The sequence below is a fragment of the Notothenia rossii genome, assembly GCF_949606895.1.
Source record: "Notothenia rossii genome assembly, chromosome: 6".
Classification (NCBI taxonomy): Eukaryota; Metazoa; Chordata; class Actinopteri; order Perciformes; family Nototheniidae; genus Notothenia; species Notothenia rossii.
The window spans coordinates 77,977,581-77,995,821 of record NC_136909.1 but is presented as its reverse complement, the minus strand read 5'-3'; the positions used below and the strand labels follow the sequence as shown (position 1 = coordinate 77,995,821).

General features: G+C 40.2%; 1 protein-coding gene across 1 annotated transcript in view; it reads left to right on the top strand.

Annotated features, from left to right (window-relative positions):
* fmn2a (formin 2a) overlaps positions 1 to 18,241 on the top strand; it is a 35,999-nt gene that overhangs the window by 5,653 nt on the left and 12,105 nt on the right. Inside the window, exons 3-10 of the mRNA XM_079689771.1 lie at positions 3,325 to 3,474; positions 4,621 to 5,420; positions 5,895 to 6,033; positions 11,198 to 11,285; positions 14,128 to 14,189; positions 17,357 to 17,448; positions 17,537 to 17,666; positions 17,767 to 17,913. Of these exons, the coding sequence (XP_079545897.1) occupies positions 3,325 to 3,474; positions 4,621 to 5,420; positions 5,895 to 6,033; positions 11,198 to 11,285; positions 14,128 to 14,189; positions 17,357 to 17,448; positions 17,537 to 17,666; positions 17,767 to 17,913 (1,608 nt within the window). The remainder of the gene's footprint in view (positions 1 to 3,324; positions 3,475 to 4,620; positions 5,421 to 5,894; positions 6,034 to 11,197; positions 11,286 to 14,127; positions 14,190 to 17,356; positions 17,449 to 17,536; positions 17,667 to 17,766; positions 17,914 to 18,241) is intronic.

Here is an 18,241-nt window from a genome sequence, read left to right as displayed (position 1 = left end):
AAAGAATTTAGCTCGAAGGGATTTGCAGTAGCCAACATATGTTAGAGAGCAATGCAAAGCTTATCAGACTTTCTGTATTTACTGCTGTATAACTGTGATTGGTCCCCGAGACTTTTCATTATCTGAAGAGCAGTGGTGCGCATACTAGACAGTGTGGCCCCTTCCAAGTTAATTTCATGAATCTTTAATTCTCCATTCCTGTAATGCTTTGCAGAGAACTAATCTCATGTGCATCAAATCCTTCACCACAGCCACCGCCTTAGCTATTTCTTTCAAGTTCCCCTGTAGCTGAATCCATCCGACTGAACTGCATGATGGTTGCTTTGAGTCAACACACTGTCAGAATCAGAATCAGAAACAGGTTTAATTACCAGGTAGGTTTACACGTACGAGGAATTTGACTTGAGGTGCATCAAAACAAGAATTAAAAACACAGGTAGAGAACTAGAAAAATATTAAAAATAATACAAAATATAGTAAAATATAACAGTATTTGCAATGGAATGGAATAAGAAGGAATAAAATATGGGATCAAAATAAATCGGCAATAATACAAAATATTGTTGTACATTGTCTGCATTATATTTACAAATCTGCCAAATAATTATTACAACTAGAATATCTTTCATGTGAATATCTTTCAATACCAGGAAGTGACTTGGTAAATCCTATTTGATTATGTGTGCATGGATGTGTCTTTATTTCTCAGAGAAGTTAAAAGAATTACATTTGTTGTAATACATTTCACACAATAGGACGCTGAGATGAGTTTAATGATTTATTGTATCATTAGTGCTATTTTTATCAATGCTAGCAAACTGGCTCAATGGATGACAATGTATGTCAGACCACTACTTGGGTTCAGACTGAAATATCTCAACAAGTATTGTCTGGTTTGCCATGAAATATTAATCATTCATGAGTAATTCTACTTCTTCTTCGAGATACTTTCTATAGCGCCATTATGGGGTTGATCATTGTTGTGTGTGAATGTCAACAATTATGGAAATACTTCAATTAAATGTTCTAAATATGTTCTCATTGTGCCCAGATGATAAATCCCTCACTTTTTCCATAGCACCACAATCAGGAGTTGTCACTTATTCAGTGAAATATCTCAAGATTTAAGTCTTACAGCATTCATTTAAACATTTTTTAACGACTGTTAAATTGATTGATATGCAACAGATAATCTTGCTCGCCACAAGATGAGTTGTAATCACGTTGTTGATCCATTTGACTTGTGTGTATTAGTGTTTAGTGTTTATCTGAGTACAGCCTCTCAGAGCTGTTGACTCTTATTATAGTGTTTGTTTTATTTCAAAGAATGTGAACAGATTAGTGTGGCTCTAGCGGAAAATGCACCTCCCCCACAGATGTTTATTCATAGACTTACATTATACATGCACATATGCACAAAGTATGATAATATATCATATATCATATCATATTATGCATTACCTAAACACAAACAAATACACATTCACCAGAACATGCATGCTTTATAAAGTTATATCTTATTCTTCTTGCTCAGTGTGTTGTCACAATAGGTCACAAAGTGCAGAGTTCTTGCTTTTTATGTACAATAGTGCCCCGTGTGCACTCATATTTACAAAAGGACAGACCCAGACACTCATATTCAGGCATTTCCTCGCATGGCTGGATTAATAGCAGTCGCTCTGACACTCTGTGCTTGCGTAGACCATCTGCTGACCATGTTATGTAACAATTCCACGTGCCTTGGGCTCAGGCTGCTCTTCCCCAGCAGAAAGCTCACCATGTCCGAGTAGCACTCCTCGAGCCCACCCCCCTTTTATGTTGTCGTTCTTTTTTGTTTTGTCCTCATTCTCTGCTTTTGGCCTGGAGTCCTGCATTTTTCAGCTTGATCAAGAACAACCTTTGATGTTGCCATTCAGAGTCCAGATCCTGTGTTATTGTTAACGTCCCTTTTTAAATTAATGATCACACTCTGTTTATGCTTCCCTGAAAGCTTTAGCCCCATTCATTATTTCTATTTTTACATCATTCTTCTTTAATTTACAGTTAAATTACATCTTGAAAACAATCTCTTTCTAAATGTCCTTGTTCTTTTTCTATCTCCCTATTTCCATCTTTATCTCTCCTCTCCTCTTCTGTATGTCCTCCTCTTTGCTACCTAAATATGATATTGCATCCAATGTCACTACTTTGCTGAAGTGAATAAATGTATGACTTGTTCGTTTCTTGTTCTGCATACTGCCTGAAATTCAATACTTCATCGGCTTCATTCAATCTAAAATAAGGTTTTAGGAGGATAGGTAGCATGGGCTTCCATCGACCTGGCATGCTCTGTACATTGTGTGTGTTTGTTTCTGGCTGTAGGTCAGGTTACCTTAACACATAATGGGTTTTGTACTGAGGGTTTTTTTCTCAGCAAATGTAGCACATGTATGTGATCTCACTGGATAATGACTTGATTAACACTGCCGTGTATAAGCATTTAGTGTGTCACTGCATAGCATTAGCACTTTAGCACTGCTGCATTTACCACTTGCTGGTCGAAACCATCAGACCTTTTAATCTGTGTTTTTAATATGTCTGTTTTCAAAACACTCGCTGGAGCAGTGACTATAAATCTCACTGTATTCTGTACAATGACAATAAAAGCTTTTTAATTTTGAATTGAATAGCATTAAGTTCTAACTCACAGTCTGCTTGGAAATAATTGCTTTTTTTATTGGTCAAATAAAAAGTATTATAGAAAATCAGGGAAAGTTTGGTTTGTTTATTTTAGACTTTTACCACTACACGCTTCGTTTACATTTTTTGTGGTGCTCATTATAGTGTCTGGTGTTGTCTTTGAAGAAAGATGAAGAGGGGAGAAGCAGGAACAATTATTTCAGTGTGTGTTTTTGCTCCGTTCTCATTTAATACCATTAATGCTCAGCCTATGAGGTTCAACAGGTCCTCCAAATCATTCACCATTTTTTATTGTGCATTTTAAGTTAAGATGCTTCAAAAAGCGGAGAATTTATTTGAATGTCTCAATATGTTTGACTGTGTGTCACATTGACTATGCAAAAGGAATAAATCTTTATTGTTCGACTGCTCTTTTTATTCTCAGGTGTTTCCACTCTTGAAGGGTTCATAAAAACCTTCTACTTGACTCATATCCCCTGTGAATGTTGTTAAACTTTTATTGGATCCCACCATGTGTTCACACTGTTGGGAATATGTTGGTAGTAGTACTTGGTTTGAGCATGTCGTTTTAAGCACCACCATCTGACTTTGGGTCTGATCTCCTTTACAGTAAATGTGCTTGCTTGTTTTCTAAACTGTTTTCAGGAGGAGCAGCTGTACACCTGGGCATCTGTCGGCCTGCCAGTTTCCTCTCACCTGTGGGAACTGTATGGGGGACGACCCACAGGCAGAGAACAAAGCTTGAGATCATGTTTGCATCAATCAGCCAAGGCCCCAGGGGCTCTACCTGCTCAGGTTGGTTACATCTCCTCTACATCTAGAAATATTTTACTGCATGATTGCCCTGTTTTCCCCTTTGTGCATAATATTGGATTTGATTTGTCACCTTAAATCAGACAGCATCATCAGAAATGTTGTTTTTTGGTTTTGTCATTGGCAGATCTAGACCAATTTCTGGGGCTGTGCTGGGACCAGTTAGAAAAGAGACAAAGACAGTGTTCAAGATTGAAACATAATAGTTCAGTATATAGTATAACACCATAAAAAAAACAATATTTTATGGGTTATTAAATTACCTTATTAAAAACTGATTTAACTTTGTCTCAAATTAAAGCACAGTCTTTGCTTCAACACCATCAGAAATGGGATTATCATAGATTCTTCTTTCGGAGGGGGAGCCAAAGTGGGGTCGAATTTCAGTGTTTCAGGAGCTTTCACAACACATTTAGTCAATACAGGAAACAAATGTCAACAAGACAATACCTATACAACCTGTCAAAGTGTTGAGAAATTGCTCAAACCCAGTCTCACAAATCTGCATTGTTTCTGTAATCTGCATCAGCCACAGAGCTCAGCTGTAAACTGCTCTGTGTCCACTAGAGGCCAGGCTTGTCTTGAAAGACTTGTTAGATCATTAAAGTGAACCTCACTGTTTCCTACAGGAGTTAATACATTAGGAAGGCTATACTTACTGCACATTTTCCTTTAGATTCAACAATGTGACCACAACTGGGGAATGTGTACTAGCAGACACAAGCCCTTCCCATGTCAAGACCGACGAGACTCTCTGTCTCTGGGGTCAAATCTCTCGGTATCCCCCTATCCCGCTATAACCAGTCTGGAGCCAGAGGTCTGCTGGAGTAGAAATAATGGACTCTCTTGACCCTTATTTTGATCACAGCTCTGTCGCTAAGCTCCCTCATTTGTGGGTGTTGTACTGTTCATAAAGCATCATTTATTTAATGATTATGTAGCCAAGATTTACCAGGATATTTTTACGTCTGCTTAGTCCAAAATATGCTTGACTGTCTGCTTTCAAAAATGGCTTCATTTATCAAAAGCACAAACTCACAGCATCACACTCATTTACTTGAGTTTCCTTTTGTGAACCCAAATGTAGTTGCATGCTAAGTTAATATCTTATTTTGTGTTCACTGACAGACAGACTCCAGCAGGTTGAAGTCAGGTCAGTCGTCCTCGGAGGATGAAAGCTGTCTCATCCCTCAGCTGGAGCGGACCATCGATGACCTGCGGATTAAGATTGCTGTGTTGCAGGGCCAGCAGGCTTCCTTGGCAAAGGGCAGCGCTGATAATACTGGATCTCTGGGTGCTTCCCACCACAAGGCCTCACAGATGACGGGAGGAAGATTGGGGAAGATGAGCCAGGAGGTGTCTGTCCAGACCTCACCTGTGGGGGAGGGCTTTAAGTTTGACGTGCCTTTCAGCAGAGGATCAGGCAGCGTGCCGTCTCCTGTTTCATCCTCCATCCCCAAATCTACAGAGAGCTTTGTCTGCACGTGCCAGCAGAGACAACAGAGCGGTGCCCATCAAACTCCCCCACCTCCACCACCACCCCCCCCACCACCTTTACCAGGGGGTGTCGCTCCTCCTCCCCCACCACCTCCCCCGCCCTTACCCGGGTTTGGACCTTGTCCACCTCCGCCTCCCCCTCCTCCTCCTCCACCACCAGGTTTTGGACCTCCTCCACCCCCTCCTCCTCCTGGTTCTGGACCTCCACCCCCACCTCCTCCCCCGCCGGGTATGGGTCCACCTCCTCCACCTCCTCCCCCTGGAATGGGACCCCCTCCTCCACCGCCGGCCCCGGGCTTTGGGCCTCCACCACCACCAGGCTTTATGCCCTCCATGGCGGTGCAGGAAGCTGGCCCTGCCAAGGCTATGATCGAGCCCCCCAAGCCAATGAAGCCCCTCTACTGGACACGCATACAGCTGAATGCTAAAAAGTAAGGCCATGCTGTATAACGTGAAGATAGATATGGCTCATTTGCACCAAGGTATTTACTGAACAGTAGAGGAAGCTTGTCCACTTAAGATAAAGATCAGCACGTGCTCTGAAGGCTATAGAGATGCTAACCTTGCGGAAAATGAAAGTGATGCAGTCCAGGCATTGTGGTCAGCAGCGGATTTACTTAAACCAGGTTTTCTTTCCTTAATAAGGCTTGGAAATGTGTAGCTGAATAGAGGTCTTGAAATAGACTTCAATTTATAAACTTTTAAATGTAATTTGTTAGCTGACATATTTGACAAGTGTATTGAGTTGATTTATATGCTGCAAAAGATGACAAATTAGTACTAAGCTGAAGGCAATCTAGAAATGTCAGAAATAAAAACTGGCATTACACAATAAAAGAGAAATTCACTCCACCTATTCAAACAGTATACTGTCATAATGTCTTCTTTTCCCCCCCTATCTTTAGGTCCAGTGCACTGGTGTGGGACACAATCGAAGAACCAAGTGTAGACTTTGAAGAATTTGTTGATCTATTCTCCAAAGGTGCTGTTAAAGTGAAGAAAAAGCCAATTTCCGACACAATCAGCAAGTCAAAGGCCAAGCAGGTAAAGTAAAGTGTGTTTAATGGTTGTGTGTTCCTTTCTATGTCTATACAGTAAACATCAAGAAGTGTAAACTACATCTTTGCCGACTTACTTATCTATGAAAGGATGTGTGTGTTTGCATATCCCCCTGGTTCACCAAATATGGCTTCTCTTCAGGGCTTTTCCCATCTTCACTCTCACTCCTCTGATGCCTCGTTTCTTTCCCATTTGTCCTCACTGTCGCTCTCTGAGTTGCATTGAGTGACAGGAGGAACTACTACAGCCAGACAGTTATTATGTGGTGTGAGCTCTGGCTCCCACCCGACTCCCCCGTGACCATCCAGTGGCACCGAGCCAATGTCTCGCGTGCGGTAGGGAAACTTCACGACGGTGATGACTGTTAAGAGAGAGAGAGTGTGGGGAGAAAAGGAAAAAAGGAGGGGTGGGGGGGGGGGAGAAGCCTGGGAGCTGTATTTCGTGATGTGGTTCCTCCCATTGTGCTTTCTGTATGACTTAGTTTAATAGCCCGACTGTTTGCCTCCCCAATGCCCTTTATGCAGCTCCATCAATCCGCAAGTCCAACATTTGATCTACGATATAAAGCTGCTTTTTGTCAACATTTTATGTAGATATACTCTCTGCCCAAATGATGTGTCTAAATCACAATAATGTCACACCAGGGAGCTAAATGTCCTCCTTGTTATTCAGACCCAAAGCAATAATTGTTGCCAACATGTGGAAAATCTTCTAAGTTTGTGGAAGTGATTAGTTGAAGCTTTGCACCAAAACATTAAAAAATGTAATGTTCCAAAAACAATTGTTGAACGCCTAAACATAATTTATCATGAAAATGTGGTTTCTGAAGCCAAATTACGTAATTGTTATACTTTCTAAATGTTGTCTTTGCCACATTGTCTATGGTCAAGGGGTGTGGAGAATTTAATGGACACTTTATTGTAGTTTTAAAGTCTACTGGATACATTTGAGCTTCTCTATTTCTTCCACCTTTCATTTTGACTGCTTTAACCCTTAGATGCCTGAGTGACTGGACCCTACACTCTTCCATAAGTGGGTCAAAAAGGACCCGTATTAGAATAATATGTGTTTTTATACCATTTTTGTCATTTTGGTTAAGGAAAATCACTTATATAATTTATTATATTTTGGTTCAACCTAGAAATATTTTATATTTAATTTGTCACTATTTATAATTTTAGATTTTTTTTTTAGATTTTGAAAAAAAACATTTCCCCATAGGGTTCCATAGAAAATGCATGCGGGTCACTTTTGACCCACTTATGGAAGCTTGGGGTAGTAATACAAAAACTACAATTTCTTAAAATGTAAATTTAAAATTAGAATGGCATGATATCCAAAATATGTTTTTTGAGGAATAGCTGGAATATGAAATGATAATAAAATGTAATTACAAAGATACTTCAAGAAAACCACCTCACCGGGTCAAAAAAGACCCACTTATGCATCTAAGGGTTAAGAATGCTTTTTTGAAAGTGGCCCAAGAAAAATATAATACCAGGAAGTGACTTGGTAACTGCAGTTGCTAAGTTAAAGGCCCTATATAGCATAGTAGAGAATAAATATCGCCTTGCAGCTTTGATCCTATATGACACCAAGTCAACAAAAAGTTCAACTTTAGATAAGCTGGGAAAGTTTGCCCTTCACAAGAAAATCACTCAATCAAACAGGAACTCCTTTTCAAACAAACGTCAGAAAAAGCTGTCTTTCAGCCTGAAGGAGCTGTCTGTGGTTTTTCGACACCCGAGAGAGAGGGAATTCATTCTATAAAGAGCAATACACCTGTGAATTGAGGTATATATGACGATATACGAAAGGGAAACGGGGAACTACCAAAATGAGTACCCCATTCTCTATTTAAATAGACTTTTCCTTTATGCAATCTTCTAATTTTTGGTGATTTGAGTCGGCTTCCACATCATGAAGCAGCTCATGTTGTGCTTGTATTGCTAAATTACCAGGGACAGGAGGCACATTGAGGTGGGTGTGGGTTGAATTCCCTCGGTCATCACTGCATGATACTGCTGTTCACAACACACAACTAATGCTGAGGTTGAAGTCCATAACAGAAAAATGAAATCATACCGAGACCTGTGATTGACCCCAATTTGAAGCCAACCAGTGACATTTAGAGTTCAGGAGCACCGCCCCAATGCCTCATGACGATCTCTCACATCTACTACTCGCAGCTATTCCAGTCCTGAGTTAAGCTGTTTCACTGATGAGAGGGGACAAGCATCCTCTCCAGAGCTACCACTAGAGAGCAGCTCTGACGTCAGTGCTCTGTGTAAAGGCCTCTGCTCACATTAGTATCAGATGTGAAGAAATACTCTCTTTTTCAAGTGTAGCTGTCTATCTGCAGAGAGGTTTAGAAGAGGAGCTGTCTTACAGTTGATGCTGTTTGCATACAGAGGTGTAGTGAGGCCATGTAATATGATGCTATGTAATGTGCATCTGTTTGAAGATGTTGTGCCTTTGTTTCATGCAATTTGAGGTCAATCCACAGTATTTTGACTAGTGTTCAACTTTTTTCCGCTTTAAAGATTGTTTAACTTATGATCAAATCAATGCTTCTATGCATCTCTATGATATGTTGCATCCCTCATAAAAGAAGCCGGTCAATGGACGATGGAAATTGCTGTAGGGCATTATTATCTTTACTGTCTAATCCTATAATTACTTTCTCTATTTATCTTCCAAACAGAGTAATTCAGATTATACATTGTTATACAACACTGACACATGCTGTTGTCGGACAACAGTCCAAAACCCAAATATTAAATCTTTATTTCAGACTCAAGGTCCATATCACATACAAAAAGACAAGACACACATCAATAAATAAGATAAAAAGCTAAACAAATAAAAACAAATAGATCACAAACATAAAATCAGTCCAATCACAGCACATGCTCACTGTCTGTAGGCCTATAGGCTATTGCGCCAATGTCTCCAAATCATGGAAGAGAACCGAGTAGGCTACAACTCTTCACAGGGTTAATTAAAATACATCACAGTTAAAGGGTAGGTATAGGTAATTCACTTCAGAAACACTTTTTGCTATATTCCATGGAATGCACTTAACATCCCGATAGCAATGAATACATTGTGCTTTGACAATAAATACATACAAAAATGTAATCTGTGGAAGCCGTAGCGCTGTAAAAAGTACGACCAATCGTCTGAGCCGGCCCGGCTAAAGTAACTGGATGGCCTACCTGCCTGTCAGCCTTCCATCTGTGCACAAACTTATCTCGTGCCCTCATTGGTCATGTGCGCGTTCGTGTGTGTTGGAGGAGGGGCTCTGTAAGGAAGTCTGAAGGAAGGGGCAGATTTTTTTCGGCTGCGTACTTTCAAATTCTAGCGCACTCGAGCTGGTTTCTCCATTCTACCCTACCTTTAAGAAGCTGAAACTGTGGGATATTTGTGTTTTACTATCATTTAAATAATTAATTAATTATGAAAGTAGTTGCAGATTCATTTTCTGTCAATCCACGAATCCAGGGGCTTTTAAGGTCTAAAACTGTTGAGCTTTAATTCACAACACATCTTTCTCAATCTATAAGCACCGAAAGGTCAGAAAAATATTAATAACATTGCTGGGTTTTGTTGCAGTTTATATCTCAAATGTATTATGAGCATTTATACAGTATAAAATTGCTTTTTCAGAAGAAAAGGAACTGTAGGTGAGTCTTTTGAATACATTACCTCAACCCTCAAAAACTCAATCTTTGAACCAAAAGTTAAATGTCAAAAATAACTAATAATTAGTTGCAAACTGTTTCATTTTCAAGCCTTTTTTTCAGCTTCAGAAATGTTTTACTTTCTCACAGAGCTGAATGTGATTGATGAGAAAGTAAATATTGGTCAAACCTTCAATTATAAATGTGTTAATGATCCACATAAAATGAATTTGAATCAAATGATTTCTCTAAATCAAAAATGTAGACACATGGATTTACTATGAATGTTGAAAGACACTGAACTGCATTAATTGTGGGTGTTGTTTTTATGTGTTTGTCACGAAAATAATATTAAAAACTAGACTGTTTCATGGATCCAGCTGTGTTTCATTATGAAATAATACTATTGAGGCACTGCAAGGGCATTTCCGTTTTAGATTGATCCTCTGTTATATCAGGCATGCTCTCCTCGGTAGTTAACCACTGAAATCTGTTTTATGTAAGTTTAACCTTAAAGTGCATTTTGCAGAGTCAGGTCAGCTGATAAAACATGACTAATGACTTATTTTGGCACTGTCATTAAGCAGCTTCCCTTCATTAGATATCACAGTCTTACTCTGGAGGACATTCCGCATCATATCTCAATGGGTCCTAACCCCTGAAGCTGTGGTTGTGCCGGGAAAACAGAGACAGTTTGGGCTGATATAACTTCCTGTGTGTTGGAGAGGTCTGTGGTCTGTGTGATCTGGTTGAGATGGAAGCGTTCTGTCTGGATCACAGTTGGCTCTGGGTTTCCTGTCCTCTCCCGTCACTTTTCTACCCAGCGCACACTTCTGCTTACTCAGGCGATCTGTGGTTCATAATGGCCCTCTTGGTTGCAGTTTATCTTACAGAATAACAACACTAGCTTGATATTCAACTCCTGGCTGTATGACAATTTGAAGTAATTATTATTTTGATAACAGTTGTTAATATTACAACTTTAGGAGCAATTACCATCTGGAGATACGATAGTTTTGACAAGTTATTATGTTTCATGTTTGCTTTAGAAAAACGCCCCTGCATTGTGCAATTTTATATAATATATAATATACCAAAACCAACCTCTGTATATTCAATCACTCGCAGGGCTCGGTGTGATCACATTCCATTTTGCAAACATGCTTCATGTTGAGTAAATGTTTTTATTTGCGTGGCTTTAAGATGATGGATGTGGAGAATTTGAGGAAAAGCAGAAATTGTTAATCATCATAATTCAGCTGACAGCCTTTTAATTTCACTAATGTTGCGGGTAAATGGTCTCTAGCTTTCCTCCCACAGAAAAAAGCAGAACAAAGGGAGTGATTTTCCTGTCTTTTGTTTCCAGTCAGTTATTAAATGTATTGTCTGCACGTGTGTGGACCTTTCTGGGTTTATGGCATATCATCATCCCTGTTCTCTTTGGCCTTTGTCTCTTCAACTCTTAGGTGGTGAAGCTCTTAAACAACAAGCGTTCACAGGCTGTGGGTATTCTGATGTCCAGCATCCATCTTGATATGAAGGACATCCACAATAGTAAGTGTTATCATCAAGTCCTCAATATTCATCAATACATCTGAACTTACAGTATCTTCCTTAAACCCTTTGAGTTCAAGAAAACAATTAGAAACAGTGTAATGCGTCTGCGCACTATAGAACGTAGATGTTATATAACTTAACCTTTTGATATATCAATTAAAAAAACTAGAGTGACAAAGTGCTTCACATAAATCAAACTGAGCGTGAAACGATTAAAAAGCACCCTGTAAAGACTGAGCACTGACATCAAAACATCCATAAACCAAAAAGATATTTGAAACACACTTTGTGTAGAACATTGAAATGATGGCCAGGTTTTTCTTGTTGTTTATTGGAGCGCCTCTATCTCAATCTGCTAAAGACATCTTGTTCTGAGTCTGCTGGATAGTGACGTGAGTAACAACGAGTATATGCTGAGGTCATTGCCCGAAGATTAAACTTCCCCTTAGTTAGCTTTATCACAAGTCATAATGTTGCAAGGCATCTGAAATGTTTTTCCTTTGTTGCTCTCCCCCATCTGTTTTTCTTTGCTCTCATTTTGCATTATCTCTCCCCATCTAACATCCACATCGTGTTTCTGCGCGGCTCTCTGTCTTTCTTTGATGAGTTGTCACCGTCTTGTCTAAGCGGCTTTGTTAAAGTGAAGTCATTCAGGAGATGTTGATGGGAGCAGACTGTTTTCCTGTTTTAGTTACTCTCTGATTGCTCTCCAGTCTTCGCTCATCCATGTGTCTAAACACTCTTTCTCATCTCCCCGGCCTTTTCAGTCCCCCTCCAATAGAGGCGTTATTACAGCTTTAAATCTGTGTCTCAATGGCAGCTTGGTATATTACATTCAAATACCACAGAAAACGGGTCTATCGTACACTTCTATCCATTACCAGTTAATTAAGAAGTACAGTATCTTCAAAGTGTTTTGGGGATTTTCATTCTTCAGGATCTCTCAGTCTTTGGTGCATCCATCTCAGGTCAGAGTGGGAGGGCAAGTGAGGGCCACTCTCATCAGCACTGTCATTCGTCTCCTTTGTTAGGACAGTTTTTTACCAAAGTGCATAATTAGCACTGATTGGAAACTTCAGTTCATCATGGAGAGTAAAGGCTGAGTGGCGATATCCCAATGGTTTGTTGGTGACGTACTTCTTGATATGTGTTGTTATTCCCAAAACAATGCCTTGAACAAACAAAGTAACCCAAAAATATGTTTGTCATGCATTTAATTGTACATACTTATTATTTCACCATAGAACAAACCCCAACAGATTATATACAGTATTAGCAATGCTTTGTTTTCCCATTCCTGAGATGGTCTCATGTCCCCTTGTGCTGTTCGAGGGTTAAGATGATTAACAAATCAACACAAATGTATTTACAAAAAGGAATGATTCACAAAGCAAAACTTTGTAATTGCTCCCTTTCATCATGTTTTATTCCCTCTTAATTCTGGGACGAAAAACTACTTTGGGATCAATGATTTAGATCGTGTCTCTTGTAATAATCAGTAAGAGGTGAAAACATTTCCGGTTTCCTCACTGCTGTTGTTGTTTGTTATGAGTCCTGGCTGACACTTTGCGTGTTTCACAAGACACATCCGAGCAATGTCTGCTTCCTGTGAGGCTTTGAAACGCCAGTCACAGTATTATTTTGTTGTTTCCCGGACCCACGCTGGGGTTGAATGTGGTAGTCGGGGTAGACCCAGGGAGATGGGTCTGGCTTTCGGTAATAGTCTGTGAGATGATACAGCTTTCTCCTACGTGTTTTTAAAAAGCTGACTCAAATCAAACCAGCCAGTCACACTTTGTTTCAGATAGTAATACAAACCAAATGGTTGCAAAAGAAGAATGTGATAAATGGGAAAAATGTGAAAGTCAGAAAGCAAGAAGGCATTTCTGTGGCGACGAGGTGAGAGTGTGTGGAAGTTAGAGTGACAGTAATGAGCTGAGAAAGAAGTGGGTCTGCCCTTGTGGCACAAGAGTGAAGATATTAGAAAGGCTGCAGGATTAGATAAGGAGAGATAAAGCAATATCAAAGCTGAAAACGGGAGACAAAACTGAGTCAGTACAGCAGTCCCTCGAGGCCTTTTTCCAAATGCATGTCCTGTCTCTAATTTAAGTTTATAATGCTCTCTTTATTTCTTTTTAAGTCTGTGAAAAGCTTATAAGGAGTCCAGTCACGCTCAATGTCCACGCATGATGTGATGCGAAGTGAACATTGTGCATTGAGTCCATTACTCCCAGGTTCCTTTATCCCTTCTGACACTAGCTTTCCCCCCCCCCTGTACTTAAACAGCAAATCAGCAGATCAAAACAATGTGAGTAATTTGGACACCCACATCACGGTGAAATACATATATAGGTGTCGAGTGCTTCACTGGGTGATTGTGCGTACAGCAACACCTCAGCCTCAACACGGCAGACCCCCGGGCTTTGTTTGTCTTTAAACATTTACTTTCAAAGGATTAATGCTCACGGGCGCCAGGTCCTCGCACCGAGACAAAAAGGCGACACAAGGAATTCAAACACAGGAGTTCAAACACAGATCTTTGTACCTTTGACAGATTTCTAAGACCTCTGTATTTATGTTTGAGTTTGTGGCCCCTTCCTTGCTGTATTGATGAGAGTTGATATCTATGTAACTCACAGCACACGGCACATGACGCTTTATTTAGGGTTGCAAGTAGAATTTTGCCCTTGTTTCATGCCACCTTAAGCTCAGAAAAGTTGTTCTGCCAATGTTTGAGATTGTTGTTACATCCAAGGAAAATATTGTTATCTAGAGATTATAAAAGTGGAGGCCTGTTAGTGTTAACGTTAACCATGTCATCCTCTCCTTCCATACACAGCCGTTCTAAATATGGACAACACTGTGGTTGATCTGGAGACTCTGCAAGCCCTTTATGAAAATGTAAGTAAAACAATCTGAGCTACTTGGAAGCTGTGTCTTTGTGGTTTCAGCATTCATAAACATTTCTCTTTTACTTTTTTGACTTTGAATGGAGGATGATAAGGCTCATGTGGACAGTGGTTTCAGTAAAGTCAATAGACTCGTGAAAAGACAATATCCCAAACTGGAATACATTTCTGTCCTTTCCTGCCAATGCAGACCCATATAAATACACAGTGTTGAGCAACAAACCCAGTATAATTATACAAACTAACACCACTGACAGCTCAGGCTAATCTTGACTGCAGTATTTGGTGTGGGAAAACCCTACAGTCTTTTTTGTTTCTCCTCTGTGGTTTGCAGTAGAAGTATTATTATGGAACAGTTTGCTTGTGACAAATACAGTGATTTATGGTTACACATTTCATGCCATATATGAATAACAGGCAATCTTTTTATTATAGAGTGAAACCTAAGAAGACTCAACATGCTGTGATATCAACAAAAAGGCAAAACAAATCATTCATCAGCTATTAGTGTTGTTTTATTTGGCACTTTCCTGAGAATAAGCCACAAAACACCAACAGCTATCCATCAAAAGATACCTCTCCAAGATTATAAGATCCTGAACTTTTGACATACAGTGTAGGTAAGAAAAAAACATGCCTTTTAATTTAATTTATGTTTTTATAATTTCAAGCAATGTTATTTTTGCTCAGTGAGTCAGAGATGTCACTTTAATATGAACGTATTTCATTGTGGAGTTCTTATTCCCTGTTCCACTTGAAAGGGTGAACTAAAGGAAGTGTGCATTAGATACCAAAACAAACAGGCGAGCCACAAACCGAACTGGTATGTGTGCTGTTTGGCGACACAGTCAGTCTTGTGTAGGTCTGTCTGCCGGCCTGGAAGGCGACCAACGCTTTCACATAGTAAACATGTTTTTTCTTCACACTGGCTCTGATTGACTTCATTTTTTGTAACGCGCCAGAGCAAAGGAAATTATAGTTGAGAAACTCCAGCTTTTGTCTCACACAACTCTTCTTGAAAGTCCAGGTTTGTTTTTCAAATGAAAAAAGAGAGAGACTACACTGAGCCTTGCCAAGTGAAACGACCACATTTTATCGTACGATATTAGCATAAAGGGAATTTCAGAGCTGTCACTACTCCAATATGTCTCCATTTCGACCATGAAGGGCTCCTTGTACACAGTAAATACATATTCATCACCCCTCACTGATAGGAAATATCCCCCCGCCCAGTGAAACGGGTCAGGACCCGTTCTAAGTCAGGTCAGTAAATAATGGAACATGAAAACGACATGTTTTCCATATTTCAGCTGTAATACAGTTTTAAGATGCTGTGAAATTCCTGTGAATTGCTTTTTGGCACAACTACACAGGGAGGCCTGGACCTTTGGCTACCAGAGGCATATTAATAATGTTGATCATGGGAATGAGACTACGGCTCGAGACAAGCTGTAGTTATGAACCAATGTGTCATAACTGAGGATCAAAAGTCTTCTAACCTCTCCACTCACCCCAAGACTTCAAGCCCTCTCCCTCTCTCTGCTTCTCCCCCTTATGGCCTAAGGCTATGTTATTGAGTTGAGGAGCCAAATTGTTTCTCTTTTGTATTGCGAGACTCCATCCTGTCTGTGGGTCTCCAGCCCCCTAAACCACAGTTGGCAGCACAGTCAGCCTGTCTTGAGGAATGCAAGGGGCTTCTAATGGTTACACCCTCACTCACTGTGCAAGGAGCGAGATCACACACTGTTCTCCCTCACTCTCTTTTACTCTCTCACACACACAAACATACTCACAAACAAACACTTTGACCCACACAAATGTGTGCATACTGTACTGTATGCACACAGGGACAGAAACACACACAGGGACAGAGTCACTCAGTCTATGAGCTGCGGATTACAGCCACTCCTGTTCTTTGAACAATAAGCCACCGCCATTAAAGGGGTCACAGTGATAGTGGGACACCACTCCCTCCCCTCCAATATCACAAGCTATAATCTGGGTCCAGACTGGCTGTCTGAAGTTCAGACTCTCTCTCAGCTGACGGTAGCTAAATGTCATGGAGGTCAGATAAAGCCCTCCTACGAACTTTTATACTACGAATAATTGCCTTAGGTTTTTTTTTTTTTACGACAAGGCATTGTGATGTCACAATATAGGCCTTAAAGTGTCTTATATATGCTAATATATTTGTATTACATGATTACATTTGTCATTTGAACACTGTTCTTTGGCAGCTCAATGTACAAATAATCTCATGAATGTTGGTCTGCTGAAAATGAGTGACATAAATAGTGATTTAAGCCCAGGCTGGCTCTGTTTAGTCCTGTACTAGAAACCTGGCTAATGAATACCACTCAGCTACCACTAGATTTCTGACATCACAAATATCATCCTACCTTCCTTTGCATTTGATATTCCACATGGGACTGCATTTTTCTCATGCTAACAACCACTGCAACATGCCCTAGCAATTCAAAGATCACACGCTAATGCCTACTTGTCCCCAATTACACCAAACACTGCTGGGCTCCACTGCTGCCCTTTGAAAAGGATCTGCTTTGTATTAAATATATTTACACTTGAAAACATCTCAAGAGAAGGCGAAGGAGAGTTTGCCCTCGTCGACAGAAGGCAGCGGTGTGTAGAATACTAATCGGGCTCTCCGTGCGTTTGATGCTGGTGTTTGATGTTTTCCAAGGATCCATGAAAAGGCCAAACCATAGAGAGAACGATGGAGAGAAACAGAGGGAGAGACCAGACTGCTGACACTCAGACTTCAGGGGTCTATGGAGGGACAGAAAGAGTTTACATTCTCTTCCTGGGGATGGTTTTATTGTTTGCGTCAGACGCATTTCAATATATTGTCTTTGTCTCTTGTGAAACGAAGGGTGCATTTCTGGCCCTCCTTTTTATACCACCTTATATACAACTTTGGTCCTGAGCCTGACAGCAGGATAATAGTTGGGAATGCATTCTGGCTGAAGTAACCACTTTAGCATTTATGAAACCTATACTGTATAGATGGCCATTGAGTGGAGTTTAAGGTTAACCAGCTACATTCTTAACTTAAGAGAGCTAAGCCTACAAAACAATACATTCTTATAATTTGTCTTTTTTATTTCATCCTGTTCTTAAATCTGCATTTTCATTTGACAGAGAGCTCAAAATGATGAGTTGGATGGCATTAAAAAGCATATTAAATCATCACAAGACAAGGAGGATGCCAAGCCACTGGACAAGCCTGAACAGTAAGAGCCAGACTTTCCTTCAACCAAGTTCATTACATGAGAGCTGTGTCATTAAACATTAAAGTGACTGATCTTGTGCCTTCATCAGGTTTCTATTCCAGTTATCCCAAATCCCCAACTTCTCTGAACGAGTGTTCTGCATCCTGTTTCAGTCAACTTTCCATGAGTGTATCACCTCAATCCTCCGCAAAGTAGAAATCCTTCAGAGGGTTTGCAAGGTGAGCCGCTGGCCCTCTTTTTCTTTCATTTACTTTTCCATCACTCACTTTAACCTTCACGTCTTCATCTCCTTCGTTTGTTCGTGTGTGTGTGTACCAGACTATCCAGGATGGTAAGTGTGTATTGCAGGTGCTTGGCCTGGTGCTGGCTTTTGGCAACTTCATGAACGGAGGTAATCGGTCTCGAGGGCAGGCCGACGGCTTCACCTTGGACATTCTGCCAAAACTGAAGGACGTTAAGAGCAGTGTGAGTCTTTGTGTTACAGGAGTAAAAGCAAACATCACTCACTCTTAAGAGTAGACACTTAATGAAGTGTTATTCACAAGAAAACAGGAGACTGGATTCCATGGTAAAAATGTTTAAATATGTAAAGGGTATGAGTTCCCACAGAAACCGCTTTATTTATAATTCACATTGTTCTCGAAAAATGTTGTGTGTGCAAATGGTGACTCCAAATGTTAATCACGTATGGTCGAGCCAAGAGCTTAACGTCCAGGAGTTGAAAGGGACCTTCATTGCTGCCCCACATAAGGACCATTGGCGTGCGGATTTAGAGGAGAGGCCTTTCTGTTTA